Genomic DNA, 18,691 nt, shown 5'->3' on the forward strand with positions numbered 1-18,691 from the left:
TGGCTTGCATAGAAAACGCAGGATCTTGGGGAATAATGGTTGATTATTGTAAACTTAACCAGGTGGTGACTCCAATTGCAGTTGCTGTTCCAGATGTTTCCTTGGCAGTGCAAATTAACACACCACCTGGTACCTGGTATGTGACTATTGACACAGAAAATGCTTTCTTTTTTCTTCAGTACCTGTTGATAAAACCCACTGGAAGCCATTTGCTTTCAGCTGGCCAGGCCAGCAATACACCCTCACTGTCCTATAGGGGTATATCAGCTCTTTAGTTTTATGTCCTAATTTAGTCTTCAGGGAATTTTTCCTTCAACAAGATATCACACTGGTCCATTACATTGATGACATTATGCTGATTAGACCTGGTGAATAAGAAGTAGACTTATTAGTAAGACATTTGCATCCCAGAGGGTGAGAAATAAATCTGCTAAAAAAATTTTTTTAATTGTTTAAAGTTTATTTATTTTTGAGAGGGAGAGAGCAGGAGCGGGAGAGGGGCAAAGAGGGAGTGAGATACAGAATCTGAAGCAGGCTCCAGACTGAGCTGTCAACACAGAGCCTGATGCGGGGCTCAAACTCATGGACTGCGAGATCATGGCCTGAGCCGAAATCGGACGCTTGACCGACTGAGCCTCCCAGGCACCTCTGATAAAATTTCAGGGGCTTTCCACCTCAGTGAAATTTCCAAAGGTTAAGGATAAGTTGTTTCTTCTGGCCACTCTTATAACCAAAAAAGGTACCATGCCTAGTAGACCTCTTTGTTCTTTGGCGACAACATATTCCTCATTTGGATGTGCTACTTTGGCTTATTCACTAAGTGATCTGAAAAAAATGCTAGCTTTGAGTAAGCCCAGGAGAGCAGAAGATTCTACAAGAGGCCCAGGTAGTCATTCAGAATGCCCTGTCACTTGGGCCATATCATCCAGCAGATCCAGTGGTGCTTTAAGTGTCTCAGAGGGAGAGATGCTGTTTGGGCCCTTTGGAAGGCTCTTGTAGGAATGGAGGACGATAATCTCTTCATTTGATTTAATTTTAGAACCAGAACCTGAAAAACCTGAAGACTTTCAAGAAGGTGAAAAACTTGAAAAGGCAGAGGAAGAGGGTCAGAAGGAAGAGGAAGAAGAAATAGAAATAAGTACAGGACAATCAACAATACCAGCCAATTTAGAACGACTTTGGTCCTTTTCCTGTGACTTAACCAAAGGCCTTAATGTGAGCAGCCTTGCCTGGAATAGAACAAATCCTGTAAGTTATTGAACATTTTAACAATTCTGTCTTTAGTATATAAGGGTGACTGTCAAGTACTAGTTGTTTGTTTTCTCAGACATTAGGCAAGGGATTTTATTTGACAAAAAGTGGAGTTTTTAACATACCTCTACAACAAGTTCATGTTTCAAAAAGTAGAAAATGATAATAGTTACAAAATAATTTTTTCTCCTTTAGTATGAAATGTCATCATTTTAATTTTAGGAGATGTACTTGGGACACAGTATTCTCTGAATCCATAACAGATATTGAAAAGTGAACCAGAAGATAACATCTAATTGATTTATTTTCAGATATATCAAGCTCATGTACCCAAATTAATATTCTTCTTAAAGTAATCATATTCAGAAATATATACTTAATCTAGTGACCCTGAAAATATACAAGATAATTTTGAGATTTCTTAAAATATTATTACTACCAGTAATAGCAAATACTTTTTTAATTATTTTTTAATTTTTTATTATTTTTTTTATGAGGTTTATTGTCAAATTGGTTTCCATACAACACCCAGTGCTCATCCCAAAAGGTGCTCTCCTCAATACCCATCACCCACCCTCGCCTCCCTCCCACCCCTCATCAACCCTCAGTTTGTTCTCAGTTTTTAACAGTCTCTTATGCTTTGGCTCTCTTCCACTCAAACCTCTTTTTTTTTTTTTTTTCCTTCCCCTCCCCCATGGGTTTCTGTTAAGTTTCTCAGGATCCACATAAGAGTGAAACCATATGGTATCTTTCTTTCTCTGTATGGATTATTTCACTTAGCATAACACTCTCCAGTTCCATCCATGTTGCTCCAAAGGGCCATATTTCATTCTTTCTCATTGCCACGTAGTACTCCATTGTGTATATAAACCACAATTTTTTTATCCATTCATCAGTGAATGGACATTTAGGCTCTTTCCATAATTTGGCTATTGTTGAGAGTGCTTAACAGCAAATACTTAAATAGTACTTACTATGTACCAGGCGATACTGTAAGCATTTTACTTGTATTAACACGGTAACTCTGAGTTAGGTACTATTTTCCCCATTATGTTGATAAGAAAACTGAAGTACAAAAAGGATAAATAACTTGCCCAAAGTTACACATCTCTTAAATTCCCAGAGTAACACAACTCTAGTAAGTGAAACAGCTAGAATTCAAACTCTAACATCTGAATCCAGAGTTCTTGCTCTTAATTACTGCACTGCCAAAAATCATCTTGAGCCAAATTATATGAATCATCAAGTTGGAGAATGGTATGTTTGCTTTAAAAGAGAGATGATTATAGAGTAACGAGACTTATTTTCTCCTTGAGTTTATAAACTGCTTCTGAAGACATGATTCTCAATTAGGGATTCTAAAACCCTTTTGTGTAATAACAATACCTTTGGAATAAATATTTAGTGTATTTTTAAAGTGGTCAAAACGAATTTGTATATTAAGATTGTATTGTATAATGTAAGTTTAAGAATTAGCCTTTTTATTTTACTGCCACACCTTATAAGGTGCTATGTGCAAATATGCTAGTGTTTTCAAAAAAACAAAGTCTATCATCATTCTTATAGAAACCTAAGTAATGTGTTATTTAAATTATGTATGTTATTTTTTTTTTTAATTTTTTTTTTCAACGTTTATTTATTTTTGGGACAGAGAGAGACAGAGCATGAACGGGGGAGGGGCAGAGAGAGAGGGAGACACAGAATCGGAAACAGGCTCCAGGCTCTGAGCCATCAGCCCAGAGCCTGACGTGGGGCTCGAACTCACGGACCGCGAGATCGTGACCTGGCTGAAGTCGGACGCTTAACCGACTGCGCCACCCAGGCGCCCCTGTATGTTATTTTTAATAAAATAAAATACTTTTAGTACGGATTGGTTTTTATAAACTATATTTGGAAACCCCATGTAAGGTAAGTGATACTCAATAAATCAATAATAAATGTGTAATAAATAGTAAATAATAAATATAAATAATAAATAATAAATAATAAAATAAATAAATAAAAATAGTAAATAATAAATAATAAATAATAAAGACAGGTGAATCATTTTTAGAAACTGAATATACCAGCATTTTAAAAGTTAATATATTGTTATTGAGATTAAACTTAAATAATTGTTAACAAAGCTAAAAAAATATGACAAATGGCATCTATTATATTTATTGATTCATTCTACAAATACTTATTGAACATTGACTATGCCAGGAACTCTAATAAAGCACTAGAGAAACAGTAGTAATGTAGTCACACATAGACCCTGCCTATATAATAGTTCTCTCTGTGTTTTAATAAGGAAAATAAATAGTATTGTGGGAATACATAAGAGAGGCTCATGAATGCTTTTTAGTGGAAAGTGGTGCCTATGCTGAGTCTTGAAGTGATGAATAGAAGTTTGTTCATGTCAGTGTAAAAGGAATAGTGGTGAAGAGTGGTTTAAGGCAGAGGAAATTATAAAGAGGTGATGTTGGCTTGAAAGTAGAGTTATGGCAAAAATATATAATATATTTTTGATAAAGGTATTCTGATTACAAAGAAGAGGTTGGGTTTGGTCAATCATTAAACTTTTGTCTTTATGCACTTGTATAAGCATATCTTGAAATGCTTTATTAAACAGTTTGGGGTGCCATGACAAGATACCGTCGACTGGCTGGATTAGAAATCAGAAATTTATTTGCTGGAGGCCAGGAAGTTTAGGATCATTGTGCTGGCTGATTTCATTACTGGTGAAGGCTCTCTTCCTATCTTGCAGATGGCCACCTTCTTGCTGCATTCTCACATGGTGGAGAGAGAGAGCTCTGGTGTCTCTTCCTCTTTTTATGAGGCCACCAATCCTATTGGATTAACATTATGACCCTCATGATCTCATTTAATCTTCATTACCTCCTAAAAGCCCTTTCTTCAAATATAATCACATTGGGGATTAGGACTTCAACACATGAATTTTAGGGGAGGAGACACAATTCAGTTCATGGCACTTTGTCTTTATATTTGAAATAATTAGGTCATTCTCAGAAACCCATAATGTAGTAATATAATCTTGGAAGATTAACTCAATATATAAAAGAACTTTTCAGCAATTGGTTCTTTTTAGTTATTCATCAGTCTGAAAATATGATTATTATTTTGCTTAGGAAGATGGAGGTGTAAAGTAAAAATAAATAGTATACTGGTATTTTTTCTCAATAGAAGTGTCTTTCTATTTTTAACACAGTTCATTAAAATGTATCTTTATATATTTTCCAATGTTTTTATGCTACCCTCTCTTATTTTAAACATATTTTTCTGATTTTCAGGACCTTTTGGCTGTTGGCTATGGGCACTTTGGATTTAGAGAGCAAAAAAGAGGATTGGCTTGCTGCTGGTCAATAAAGAATCCTATGGTAACCCCAGTAGGAATAAAGACATTTTTAGTTAATTAAATATTGACATAATTCTCATAAAGTAGATAGTTGTGTGTGATAATTAAAGTAAAAAAATTATCGAGGAAGACTTTATTTTCTTTGGTTTAAATCTATAAGTATTAAAATTTATTCTTGTTGATATTAGGTGAAGTAAATTCATTTAATAAATATTTATTGAGCATTTACTATGTGCTACTAGATCTTATGATCCAGAGTTGAACCATTATTTTTTATCAGAAAGAAGAGCAAATTTGTGAGTGAAAATCCTTTGAAAATTATATGTTTCAGCTAATACTGAATTGTTTCTTAATGTATAAATATCTCATCACCTTGTAAGATAGATTTCTGCTGGCTTGAATACATACAAAATGGATGAATATGAATGACCATGTTATTAGCAAGAATTTTTCAAGGAGAATAATAAGAATCAGTCATGGTATTTTTTTGTTAAACAGTTTTAGTCAGTCTGTTATTTTGCAGCTTTACATTTACTTTTAATTCATAACTGAATTGTGAAGTGGAAAACTTAGAAAAGGATCAGGAAAGCAAAATAAAAAATGATTGGAGTTTTATAAATAATCCCAGTCTATTAGGAAGCTGGGTTTATGTAGAATTAAAAAAAAAGGAAGGAAGAAGCAATTTTAAACATGTGGAAGTATTGATATAGGATCCATCATTGGTAAGTTGTCTTCTTTTCCATACAGACTGTTAGAAGCAAGAAAGGATTTAGATTAGACTTTAAGCAAAGCAAAACAATAAAACTCTTCACAGAGTTGTCAAAAAGACTACTGTACAGAGTTTTTTTTTGTGGCTTCTTCTTTCCACCGTTCAGAAGTGTCTAGATAATGCAAGCCTATGAAACAGATACTGGAAGATAGGAACATTGCTAGATAATTTGATTGGAGCCCATTATTTGTTTCTTAAAGAAAGTAAATCTATGATGATCATGCAAATCCTACTGAAAGAACACCAATATGATAATTATTGGAGAAGGCCATGCTGTATTTCTTAAAATTATTGAGTCCTGAGGATTCATCAAAGGAAAGGGAATGACTAATTGACATTTTGTTTTCATCTATACTAGAAGTTAGGAAGAGAAGAGTAACTTAATGTAGACTAGCCCTTCTTACATTTCCACTGCCCCCAGACTTGTCTTAAGTCACCATTATTATACCCTATCTTCCTGTGGCCTGCAAAACCCAGTTTAAAATGTAATACAATTATTTTTTTATTCAGTGGCCAGAACGTATTTATCAGAGTCCATATGGAGTTACTGCTGTGGATTTCTCCATTGGAGCACCTAATCTTTTAGCAGTTGGCTATCACAATGGTACCATTGCAATTTATAATGTACAGAGCAACAGTAATGTTCCTGTTCTGGATAGTAGGTGAGAAACCAAGAATCAGATAAACATATAATATGGGCTTTTTTTAGGGAGAAGTAAAAATTTAATCTAATGTTATCTAATTTTGAGTGAATGTTTATGTTTTGAGAGTGATACCATTATTTTTCACTTAATAATTCCTCTCTAGCTGAAATTCTCTGTCCTAAAATCTGTATGTTCTCTGCCCACCTCACCAACCTTCCTTGACAGTTTGTTTATTCTTAAAAAAATTTTTTTTAATGTTTGTTTATTTTTGAGACAATGCGAGAGACAGAGTGCAAGCAGCGGAGGGGCAGACAGAGGGAGACACAGAATCCAAAGCAGGTTCCAGGCTCCGAGCTGTCAGCCCAGAGCCTGACGCGGGGCTTGTACTCATGAACCGTGAGATCATAACCTGAGCCGAAGTCGGACGCTTAACCGACTGAGCCACTCAGGTGCCCCTACAGTTTGTTTATTCTTTTAAAAGAAAATCAAAAATTTCCCCAGCTTCATTGAGGTACAATTGACAAATAAAAATTGTATATATTTAGGTTCTACAATGTGATTTTTAAAAGGGGTACAATGTAATTATTTAATATGTATACACTGTGAAATGATTACCACAATAAAATTGATTAATATGTGGTGAGGACATTTTGGATCTATTCTCTTAGCAGATTTTGAGTATATAGTACAGTATTGTTAACTATGAACATCATGCTATATATTAGATCTTTAGAACTTGTTCATCTTCTAAGTTTGTACCCTTTATTGCTTTGGCACCACCTCCTCCAAGAATCCTTCCCATTCCTTTCTTTTGTGCGTTTGTCTAGTTATCATAGCACTCATCATGCTGTATATGTATTATTTATATATATATATCTTTCTGAAGAGGCTGTAAGCAACTCGAAGTCAAGGATTAAGTCTTGCCTGTTTATCCTCAGCATGTCACATAATATTGAGAATGTAACAGGATTATAGTATGAATAAGAATAAGTCAATCAGTGAATGAGTCATACTGAGAAAATAAAAAAAGTTAAAAGTGAAAGATATTGAGTATTGTTAGGTTTTTATAATAGAACAGATACCAATGGGGCAAAAATGAAGTAGTATATTTATATTAATGTTTGAATAAACTTAGAGCTGAAAATAGGCATCAAAGCAAGGTCTGTAAGCTTAAATTTGAAATTATCTGCGTAGTTTTATAAGCATGGGCCTTTGTGCTTGTTTTACCAAATAATCGAAGTTATCTATGATTTTAAAAAGATTCACAACCATTGCTTTGGGAGGTTTGCATAAAAAAATCAAGGACTAGGAACAGAGGAACCTATTATCCTGACAGGAAAACAATCACTAATCTGAGAAGTGATTTTAATTCTTCAGAGAAATGTTAAATCAGCCATAGAGAGAATCAAGCCAATGGGCAAGCCTGAAATATAGAAAGGTAATTGTTTACTTAAATAAGACTTAAATAATTTATCTACTTAAGCTATGAAAAAAATCCTTATAAAGATGAAGATACTTATTTTCAAAGTGTCCAAAATAAATTAACACAACTTATCTAGGAAAAAGTAAATGAATAGAGTAAGGGAAAGTATATTTTGAAAAGAAAGAAAATATTTGCTTTTGTATTTCTTTTATGGCATTAATATAATTAAAAGTAGTAAAAGTTTCCTTTTATAAGAAATGAAAAAAAACAAAAATATTAGGTGACAAAATGATTGTTTTCCCTGTTTTTCAAAATACTTTTACTAAAGTGAAAGTGAACAATAGGGGCATCATTCCATAAGTAGGTCACAGTGCTCCAGGGAGCTGTCCTTATGACTTATACTCCTGTGCTTTTAAAAATTATGACAATGATTCTATATTTAGTGCTTTTCCCTGTTTTAGTGAATCACCTCAAAAACATTTGGGACCTGTATGGCAACTACAGTGGATAGAACAAGATCGAGGGACAACAGGGGATGACAAAAGAGAAATACTAGTTTCTATATCAGCAGATGGAAGAATCTCCAAATGGGTTATACGGAAAGGACTGGACTGTCATGGTAAAAAGAATGTATACAAATACACATACATATCAAATTACCTTTCTCTTATTATGTGCTGACTTAAAATCCTAGTGAGCCATGAGTAAGAGGTGACAAATTTTAGTTTGGCTACATAAGAAAAAATATTGTACTTGCTCATTGTTTTTCTCATTGGTATTTGCTAGTTTTAAGTTAATCACATGCAAAAGATGGCAGAACTCATACTATTATTTGTAGGAGGGACATACATTATTATACAATACTTTTTCGTGTATTAAATAAGATATATGTTTTCTTCTTTAAATAAAGATTTGATGCGTTTGAAGCGAACTACTTCTAGCAGCAGCAAAAAAGGAGGGGAAAAAGAAAAGAAAGGTGAAGCTCTGATATCTCGACAGGCCCCTGGAATGTGTTTTGCTTTTCATCCTAAGGTAAATTATTCCAATCCATTATTCACTATTGCAAATGACAACTTCCAATAATTGAAATGTAGTAAGACATAAAGCAAGACAAAGGTTTAGCATGTTAATCAATATAGTGCCTCGTAGGTAAAAATAAAACAAACATAGACATAGCTGCCAAACTAAGGTGGAGAGGCACATTCCAGTTGGCTGTACTGTGTCTTTATCTGCTTTCTAGAGGAAAGGTCTGTATTTCTGAGAAACTGTGGAAGGATTCTCTTTACAACTTCAAGTTTAACTTGAGTGCTTTATCATTTTGATAGAAACCAAATATACCATACAGTCCACTATTTCAATGTGAGTGGTGACTCTCATGATGATGAGGATTAGGAAGAATAGTTAAGTTCATGGTTATCAGGAAGAGAATCAAATCAAAGCAGGGTTAATGAAATTCTACTTTTTCTAATTATTTTTATCTGGAAGTACTTTGGAATCAGAAAACTCAGCAACTATGACAAACAAGGAAGCATATCCTATATATTTTTCCTCACATGTAACATGATCATCTTTTTTGTGACACCATCATCTACCTAATTATGCAAACCAAAATTTGAGCTTCTACTTTGTTCTACCCTATCAACCAAATGCTATTTAAGTATTATTGTCCTTTTAGTCCAAGCCTACTACTGCTAATGTAGTTCAGGCCTTTACTGCATTTCATGTTTTCCACAGCTGTTGTATTCCAACTGCCTTCACTCTCAAATTCTTGTAATCCACATTTCACCTTGATTCTAGAACAGTGCTTCTCAATGTGGGCAGGGAGGGGAATATTTTATCACCAGGGTATATTTCACAATGTCTTGAGATATTTTTGGTTGTTGCAGCTATAGGAGGTGGGACGTGGGAAGGAATGCTATTGGCATCTAGTAGGCAGAGGCCAGGGATACTGCTAAACATCCTACAGTGCACAAGACAACTTTTGCCCTCCTCTGCACAGAAGAAGGGGGAGAAGGGGAAGAGGAAGAAAAGGGGTACTGGGGGAAAAAAAAGGAGAGGGGGAAGGGGCAGGAGAAAGGGAAGAAGAAGGGGAAAGAAAAGAAGGAGAAGGGGAAGGGGAGGGGAAGGGACTGGCCCAAAATATCAATGGTGCTGGGTTGAGAAATCCTAGTTTGTTATCCTAGAAATGTCCTTGGTGTGAGGAATTTGAGATGATCATATAGTGTGTAAATAAAGAGTTTACTTCTTTTCTAATCTGGTTACCTTTTCTTTCCTGTTTGTACTGGCTTGAACTTCCAGCACAATAATGAATGGAGGTGGTGAAAACAAACATCCCTCTCTTGTTTCTGGTCTTAGGGAAAAAGTATTCAGTCCTTTTACTATTAAGTATGATGTAAGCTGAGATTTTTTTGTAGATACAATTAATCACATTGAGGAGATCCCATTACTTTACTGTTTGTTGAGAGTTTTATCAGGAATAGATGCTAGGTTTTTGTCAAATGCTTTTTCTACATCTATTGAGATGATATATAGTTTTTCTTTTTAAGTTTGTTAATATGGTGAATAACATTGGTTTTTAAATGTTTATTTCTAAAATAAATTCCATCTGATTGTAATTTATACTTTTAATCTACTGTTGGATTTGATAGGCTTAAATTTTGTTTAGCAGTTTTCATCTTTGCTTATAAGGGATATCTATCTACAGTTTTCTTTTCTTGTCATGTCTTTGTCTGGTTTTGATATTAGGGTAATCCTATAGAATGAGTTGAAAAATATTCCCTCTTTACTTTTTTGAAAGAATATGTATACAATTAGTATTATTTCTTCATTATGTGTTTGATGGGATTAATAAACTATCTGGGCCTGGAATTTCTTTTAGGAAGGTTTTTAACTTGTAACTAGAAATGCAAATTTTTACTAGATATAGGATTATTATTATTATTATCATCTATTTCTTCTTGAGTGCATTTTGATAATTTGTGTCTTTTAAGGAATTTATTTCATCTAAGTTATTAAACTTAGTGGCATCATAATAATTCCTTAGTATTCTTTAATAGATATTAAAATATGTAGTGATGTCACCTCTGTAATTGCTACTGTTGGTAATTTGTGTTTCTTTTTTTCTTTAGTCTGGCTAGAAGTTTATCAATGCTATTGATCTCAAAGAACCAGCTTTTGATTTCTCTGAATTTCACGATTGTTTTTCTGTTTTCTATAAAACTGATTTCCATTTTGATCTTTATTTTCTTTCTTCTGCTTCGGTTTTATTTGCTCCTCCTTTTCTGGCTTCTTAAGGTGGAATCTGGGATCATTTATTTATGACTTTTCTTCTTTTGATGGAGGCATTTTTGCTATAACTTTTTCTCTAAGTACTGCTTTGGCAGCATCCCACAAATTCTAATATGTTGTATTTTCATTTTCATTCCATTCAGAATACTTTCTAATTTCTCTGATTTCTTTTTTGATTGATGGACTACTTAGTAGCATGTTATTTAGTTTTTAAATATTTGGGGTTTTTCAAGGATCTTTCTGTTTATTGATTTCTAATTTAATTCCATCATGATCAGAGAACAAACTTTTAATAAAAATTAATAAACTGAACGCTTTTAAATTTATTGAAGCCCAGAATGTGACATTTACACATAAATGTTCCCTGTGCACTTGAGAAAAATGTGCATTCTGCTCTTGTTGGGTGGAGTGTTCTATGAATGACAATCAGGTTAGGTTGGTTGAAGGTGTTCTCCAAGTTGACTATATCCTTGCTGATTTTCTGCCTACCTCTTCCATCAATTATTAACAGAGAGGCATTGAAGTGTCTGGGCATAATTATGGATTTGTCTTTTTTTTTTTAACTGTAATTCTATCAGGTTTTGCTTTATGTAGCTTGAAGCTTTGTCTTAAGGATACAAATGTTTAGGATTGTTATGTTCTCTTGATTATTCAACTCTCTTATCATTTTAAAGTGGTTCATAACTGGTAATATTATTAACACTGAAATAATCTTAGCCCGATATTAATGTAACCACCTCAGCATTCTTTTAACCAGTGTTAACATGGTTTATTTTTTCTTTTTATTAAGTTTTTATTTAAATTCCAGTTAGTCAACATAGTTTCAGGTATAGAATTTAGTGATTCAACACTTACATACAACACCTGGTGCTAATTACAAGTGCCCTCCTTAATAGCCATCACCTATTTAACCCATCCCCCTACCCATCTCTTCTCTGGAAACCATCAGTTTGTTCTCTATAGTTACGAGTCTGTTTCTTGGTTTTTCTCTCTCTTCCCCAGCCATGTTTGTTTGTTGTGTTTATTAAATCATTTTCCATCCTTTTACATTTAACCTACTTGTATCTCTGTATTTAAAGTACATTTCTTGTTGGTAGCATATAGTTGGGTCTTGCTTTTTTATCCATCTTATAATTTCTGCCTTTTAATTGTGATATTTAGACCATTTACATTTAGTTTTATTTTGATATGGTTTGGTTTGAGTCTGTCATTTTGCTTCACTAGTTTATTGGTGATGGTGGGGTGGTGGTATAACATGTCTGGCCTCCTTGCCTGCAGGCCGGACTCTAAAGGGCTATCTCAACTCCAGAGCTTCTTGGAGGTTGGGCTGAGCCTTCTGTTGCAACTGCATCATAGTCAACTTAAATCTCTGCCCATTATTGTTTCTTTCAAAGAAATTATTCCTGAGAGAACTTCCCAATAAATCTGTTGCATGGAAATCTCAGAGTTTATATACTGACAAGAATAACTCTAGACAGTGACCTTGAAGATCTCTACAGAAAGATAAACGACATATAAATGGTGTTGGGATAATCATTGTTCATATAAAAATGGAATTAGATACCTACCCCTTCATAAACAAAAAACTTTTAGAAGAAAATATAGGAAAACTTTGCTATTACCTCAAAATAGGAAAAATTTCTTAAAGCACAAAAAAATGCTAAGTATATAAAAAAGTTATAATACTAACTACATCAAAATGAGAACTTCTGTTTATCAAAAGACACTAAAAAAGTAAAAGGTAAGCCATACACTTGGAGAAGATATTTGCAACATATGTAATAGACAAAGCATATATAATAGGATATACAAAGAACTTTTATATAAATCAATATGAAAATATTATGGGTAAAATAGTTAAGAGACATGAACAGAAGAGGAAATACAAATGGCCAGTAAACATAAAATGTGCTCAACCTTGTTAATATTCACATAAATGAATTCATATTCATATAAATTCATATACCATTAGGTATAATTTTATACCTAATACAATGGCAAAACTTAAGATTTCTAATGTAACCAACCATTGAGGAGAATATGGATCAAAGGGAACTTCTATATACTGCTGAATGGAAATTGGTTATGCTAGTTTGGGGAAAAATTATACTTTATTGTGTTGTTTAAACTGCTTATATTCCATGATTTTGTAGTTGCATTCTTAAGTAGTGGTACATGCTAGAACAGTGTGTCTCAAATTTTAATGTACATACACATTATTTAGGGATCTTGTTAAAATGCAGATTCTGATTCAGTAGGTCTGCGGTGGGATCTGAGAGTTGACATCTCTAAAATGCTCCAAGATGATACTGACTCCACATACCCAGGACATAGAGCCTGACTTTCAGACCTTTAGACTATGACTTCACAGTAGGAAATACACTTAAAATCTCTATTTAGTACCTACATATGGAGTTACAAATGCTTAAGACTCCATTTAGTTCAATCTTTCATATCCAGCAAAAATCATTTCTTCAGCATTATATACATAAATATTATAAAACGATGATAGAAAGTAAAAGACAACAGACAACTATTATCAAGATAGTTTTTCTAGTTTTGGTTCTTGAATTCGTTTTAATAGATCTTGAGAGATCTGATTTTCTTTACTTTTTGAAGTTAATTTATTTTTGAGAGAGAGAGAGAGAGAGTAGGGGAGGGACAGAAAGAGAGGGAGACAGAGGATCTGAAGCGGGCTCTGCACTGACAGCAGAAAGCCCAATGCAGGGCTCGAACTTATGAACTGTGAGATCATGACCCGAACCAAAGTTGCACCCTTAACCAACTGAGCCACCCAGGTGCCCCGAGGGATCTGATTTTCTATTTAGCACCTTTACTAATATATCACAAGCCAATATATTTTAATTTTTTGTGTTGTAGGATACAAATATCTATTTGGCTGGCACCGAAGAAGGTCATATTCACAAATGTTCTTGTTCGTATAATGAACAATACCTAGAAACCTACAGAGGACATAAGGTTAGTTTAATTATAGTAGGTATGGAAAATTTATCTTTTAATATTTCTGAAAAAAATAGTATTTTTATACACACTACTTTTCACATGCCCTAAATTTACAACTTCAGAGTTAATAGTACGAATTGAATTAAGTACTGTCTTGTATGGAAATCATCAATAACATGTGGGACATTTTGTTTGGCTTCCAGGTGTTCTTGATTTTTTTTCTTGCAAGTTATGGAAGTCACAATTTTTATTTGTTTCTGAAAGACTTTGCTTATGATAACATGCTGATTCCAAAGTAAAATTGTCTCTGGCATATACTTATTTTCTGTATCTTTTGTTCCATTTATGTTTTCTTCATTTTCTCCCTTATTTCTGTTTTTTAAAGTAATCCTTACACTTTTTAAAGTAAATAAGTATAATATGTATTAATATTTAGTTAGTATTGTAACAACTATATTTTTATGTTTCTGTATGGCATTATTTAGGGAAGATTCAATTTATGACCTTACTCTGAGCTAAAATAACACACAACAATGCATGGTACCTAAATCTTCTAGAAATCTTAGCATTTTTAATTTGTTGGTCAAGTTTAAAGTATGAGATGTTAACTATTATTTATTTACCTATATATTTTAATTTGTTTTTCTAATTCTAGGGTCCAGTGTATAAAATAGCATGGAATCCATTTTGTCATGATGTGTTCTTAAGCTGTTCTGCAGATTGGGGTGTTATTATATGGCAACAGGAGAATCCCAAGCCATTTTTGAGTTTTTATCCAACTACTTATGTTGTTTATGATGTTGCCTGGTCTCCAAAATCAGCCTATATATTTGCAGCCGCGAACGAGAGCAGAGTAGAGATTTGGCACCTTCACATCAGCACGTAAGTGTTAATGTTTTTCCTGGTGATATTTTTCATAGAAGCAGTTCAAACAAAATGATACCTGATAGTTTTGGTATTGGTTAGAGAGAATTGTGGTTACTTTAAAACAAGTAATAATTTACACTGTGAGAGTCCTTTATGAATAAAAGATATAGGCTAGGATGCTATATTCATTTTAATTATGCGGTATATAGTTTTAAAAATATTTAAATGAAAATAGGTTACCTTACTCATATCAAACTTTTACAGGAAGATATACGATATCATAGCTGCCTTGAATTCTTTTTCATTGCCTTGTTTTAGAAGAATGCAGAGAGGCAACTAACTGTGTTTAACTAAAGATTGTTTGCAATAAGACAAAGAAAGGGAACAAAATAATTATTTTTTATAATACTTATTCTCTTACCTTGTTTTAAAATATATTCAAATAACCATTCATTTAATTAAAAATTTTAATTTAAGGTGTGACGCCAAAGTTACTAGAGGGTCATCTAGACCCATGTTTTCTTTTTAAAATGGAAATTCATACAATGCAGGAATAAAGTGTTTAATGATTCTATTTCCTCAGTTGGAAAATACTGTAGATTTTTATGTTAGTTATTAGCAGAAGCATCAGGGCAATATATTTTTGCTTAAAATAAGTGATATAAAATTCAGTTGGTTTATTCTTTTTTAAAAAAAAAGCTTATTTATTTTGAGAGAGGGAGTGTGTGTAAGCAGAAGAGGAGTGGAGAAAGGGAGAACGAGAATCCAAGCATGCTCCACGCCATCAGTGCAGAGCCTGATGTGGGGCTTGACCTCACAAACCTTGCAGTCATGACCTGTCAGATACTTAACCAACTGAGCCACCCAGGTTCCCCTCAACGGGTTTATTCTTAATGACAATTTTTTTATCCTAGAACTTAATCATATAGTAACTCTAAAATTTTGTCATGGCTTATACTATAAAATAGTTTGAATCCGAAACCAAAGATTATATCACAAAGCAATTTATTTTTGAGTATGAGATGACTAATGTATAAAATGACTACTTAACTCATCCCACCCCTGATTTTAATTTTTTGGTAAAACGATCACTCATCCCACCTCTGATTTTAATTTTTTTTTTTTTTTTTTGGTAAAACTGTAGATCTCAGGACATTTCTTTTTTGTGTGTGTGTTTATTTAGTTTTTGAGAGAGAGAGAGAGCACGCACGCACACACACATGATTGGGGGAGGGGCAGAGAGAGAGAGAGGGAGACACAGAATCTGAAGCAGGCTCCAGGTTCTGAGCTGTCAGCACAGAGCCCGATGCGGGGCTTGAACTCACAGACGGTGAGATCATAACCTGAGCTGAAGTCGGACACTCAACTGACTGAGCCACCCAGGCACCCCAAGGACATTTCTTAAGAAGTATGCAAGTTGCTGCCTTTGGTTTTTTTGTTTTTTGTTTTAGTTTATTTATTTATTTTTGAGAGAGAGAGACAGAGCACAAGTGGGGAAAGGACAGAGAGAGAGAGAGACAGAATCTGAAGCAGGCTCTGAGTTGTCAGTGCAGGTCTCAAACCCACGAACAGCAAAACCATGACCTGAGCCAAACTTGGACACTTAACCCACTGAGCCACCCAGGTGCCCCTGGTTCTGTTGTTTTTTAAGGGTATCAGTGGATTGCTTTGGATGACGGGGAATTTAAAAAGTTCTTGTTCAAAATATTCTTTTATATTCCAGAGGTTCATTTGGGTCAAAATATCCTTCTATTAAAAGACATTTATTACTTAAGAAGTTGTATTACTCAGGGTTCTCCAGAGAAACAGTAGCAATAAAAAGAGAGAAAGAGATTTACTTTAAGCAATTGGCTCACATGATTGTGGGGCCTGGCAAGTGCCAAGTCTGAACTATAGGCTGGCGGGCTAGAATTTCCATCAGGAAATTCCATCTTGCAATTCCGTCAGTCCATCTTGCAATCTTGAGTCTGAAGGCAGTCTGGAAGCAGGATTTTATTCTACTTTGGGGAACTCAGTCTTTTCTCTTAAGGTCTTCAACACATTGGATAAGGTCTGCCTACATTATGGAGCATAATGTGCTTTATTCAGATTCTACTCATCTGCATGTTTATCACAACTAAACAAAATACCTTCACAGCAAAGTGTAGACTGGTGTTTGACCTTATAAACAACTGAGTACCATAGACTAGCCAAGTAAATACATAAAGTTAACCAGCACAGGAGTTTAAATTTATGAGTTCGCATCTTTTTTTTTTAAGCTTATTTATTTATTTTGGAGAGAGAGAGAGAGCATGAACAGGGGAGAGATGGAGAGAGGAGAGAGAGACAATCTTAAGTAGGCTCCACACTCAGCATGCAGCCTGACACAGGGCTTGATCCCACAACCATGAGACCATGACCTGAGCCAAAAGCAAGAGTCGGATGCTCAACTGACTGAGCCATTCAGGTGCCCCATGAGTTCACATCTTAATTGTGACTTGCTTGAATTTATTTAGTCGAAATTTGTTCACTAAAGAAGTGAAAGTTTTGACTGAATAAGGAGTAGAGAAACAGTTATTTTGACTTTGGAAATTTACTTAAAAAGTTTATTTTTGTTTTATTTTTGTCACATGAAATCACAAAAAAAATCTCAGACTTTTCTTAATCTGTATATAAGAATATGTTAACAACAAATACATTTACAAATAAAATATTTTATTACAGTTTGGATCCTCTGATTGTGCATGTTGCTAACCCCGGAATCAAGTTCACAACTGTCCTCTTTGCCAAACAAACAGATTGCCTTCTGGTGGGTGACAGTGATGGACATGTTGGTGTGTATGAACTGAGAAATATGCCTGCTGCTTTGGATTCTGGCCGGGTAAGACTCAAAAATCAAAATTATATGTCATTTAATAATTTTAGTTATAATTTTGTGTCATACAAGGAATTTACGTTTCTTAGATATCTTAAGTGTGGTGCAATGGAAAGAACATAAATCCCAGGAGTTGTTACCTACTAGCATGGTATCTACTAGGCTTATTTTCTTTGAGCCTCATGTTTTTTCTCTGTAATATGAACACAATAATGTTGTAGCATAATAATTATAAATGTTATATGGAATAACTTAAAATTGTGCTTAATATACTGTTGGGATTTAATAATTGTTGAATATAGCTGAAGAAGTTTACTGCAAATATTCAAAGACTTTTACAAGAAATTATAATATTTTAGATATTATCCAATGTTCGCAAAATAGGCATTTGTTTTTGTTTCTGTAATGTTATCCTATTCCCTTACTCTGATATTCAAAACTAAAAGGCAACTGATGGAAAGGGAGAAGATATTTGCATATGACATATTGGTTAAAGGGTTAGTATCCAAAATCTATACAGAACTTATCAAACTCAACACCCACAAAACAAATAATCCACTGAAGAAATGGGCAGAAGACATGAACAGACACTTCTCCAAAGAAGACATCCAGATGGCTAACAGACACATGAAAAGATCCTCAACATCACTCATCATCAGGGAAATATAAATCAAAACCACAATGAGATACCACCTCACACCTGTCAGAATGGCTAAAATTAACAACTCAGGAAAAAACAGATGTTGATGAGGATGTGGAGAAAAGGGAAAACATTTGCACTGCTGGTGGGAATGCAAACTGGTGCACTCTGGAAAACAGTATGTTGGTTCCTCAAAAAATTCAAAATAAAACTACCCTACGACCCAGCAATTGAACTACTAGGTATTTATCCAGAGGATACCAAAATATTGATTTGAAGGGACACATGCACCCCAATGTTTATAGCAGCACTATCAATAATAACCAAAGTATGGAAAGAATCCAAATGTGCATCGACTGATGAATGAATAAAAAAGATATGGTATGCACACACACACACACACACACACACACACACACACACACACTGGAATATTAGAGATGAAAAAGAACGAAATCTTGCCATTTGCAACAATGTGGATAGAATTAGAGTGTATTATGCTAAGTAAAAGAAGTCAGAGAAAAGACAAATAATGATTTCACTCATATGTAGAATTTAAGAAACAAAACAGATAAACATAGGGAAAAGGAAGGAAAAATAAAAGAGAGGGAAGCAAACAATAGAGACTTTTAA

At 34.0% G+C, this 18,691-nt stretch overlaps 1 protein-coding gene across 1 annotated transcript in view; it reads left to right on the forward strand.

Annotated features, from left to right (window-relative positions):
• Positions 1 to 18,691, forward strand: part of DNAI4 (dynein axonemal intermediate chain 4) — an 88,011-nt gene that overhangs the window by 59,699 nt on the left and 9,621 nt on the right. The window contains 8 exon segments of the mRNA XM_047082701.1: positions 1,040 to 1,248; positions 4,545 to 4,631; positions 5,889 to 6,040; positions 7,907 to 8,064; positions 8,356 to 8,477; positions 13,614 to 13,712; positions 14,353 to 14,579; positions 17,268 to 17,424. Coding sequence (XP_046938657.1) covers positions 1,040 to 1,248; positions 4,545 to 4,631; positions 5,889 to 6,040; positions 7,907 to 8,064; positions 8,356 to 8,477; positions 13,614 to 13,712; positions 14,353 to 14,579; positions 17,268 to 17,424 — 1,211 coding nt within the window.

Source organism: Lynx rufus, unplaced genomic scaffold (assembly GCF_022079265.1).
Source record: "Lynx rufus isolate CCGP_SWC_20201006 ecotype Redwood Valley unplaced genomic scaffold, mLynRuf1.p SCAF_2, whole genome shotgun sequence".
NCBI classification, from domain to species: domain Eukaryota; kingdom Metazoa; phylum Chordata; class Mammalia; order Carnivora; family Felidae; genus Lynx; species Lynx rufus.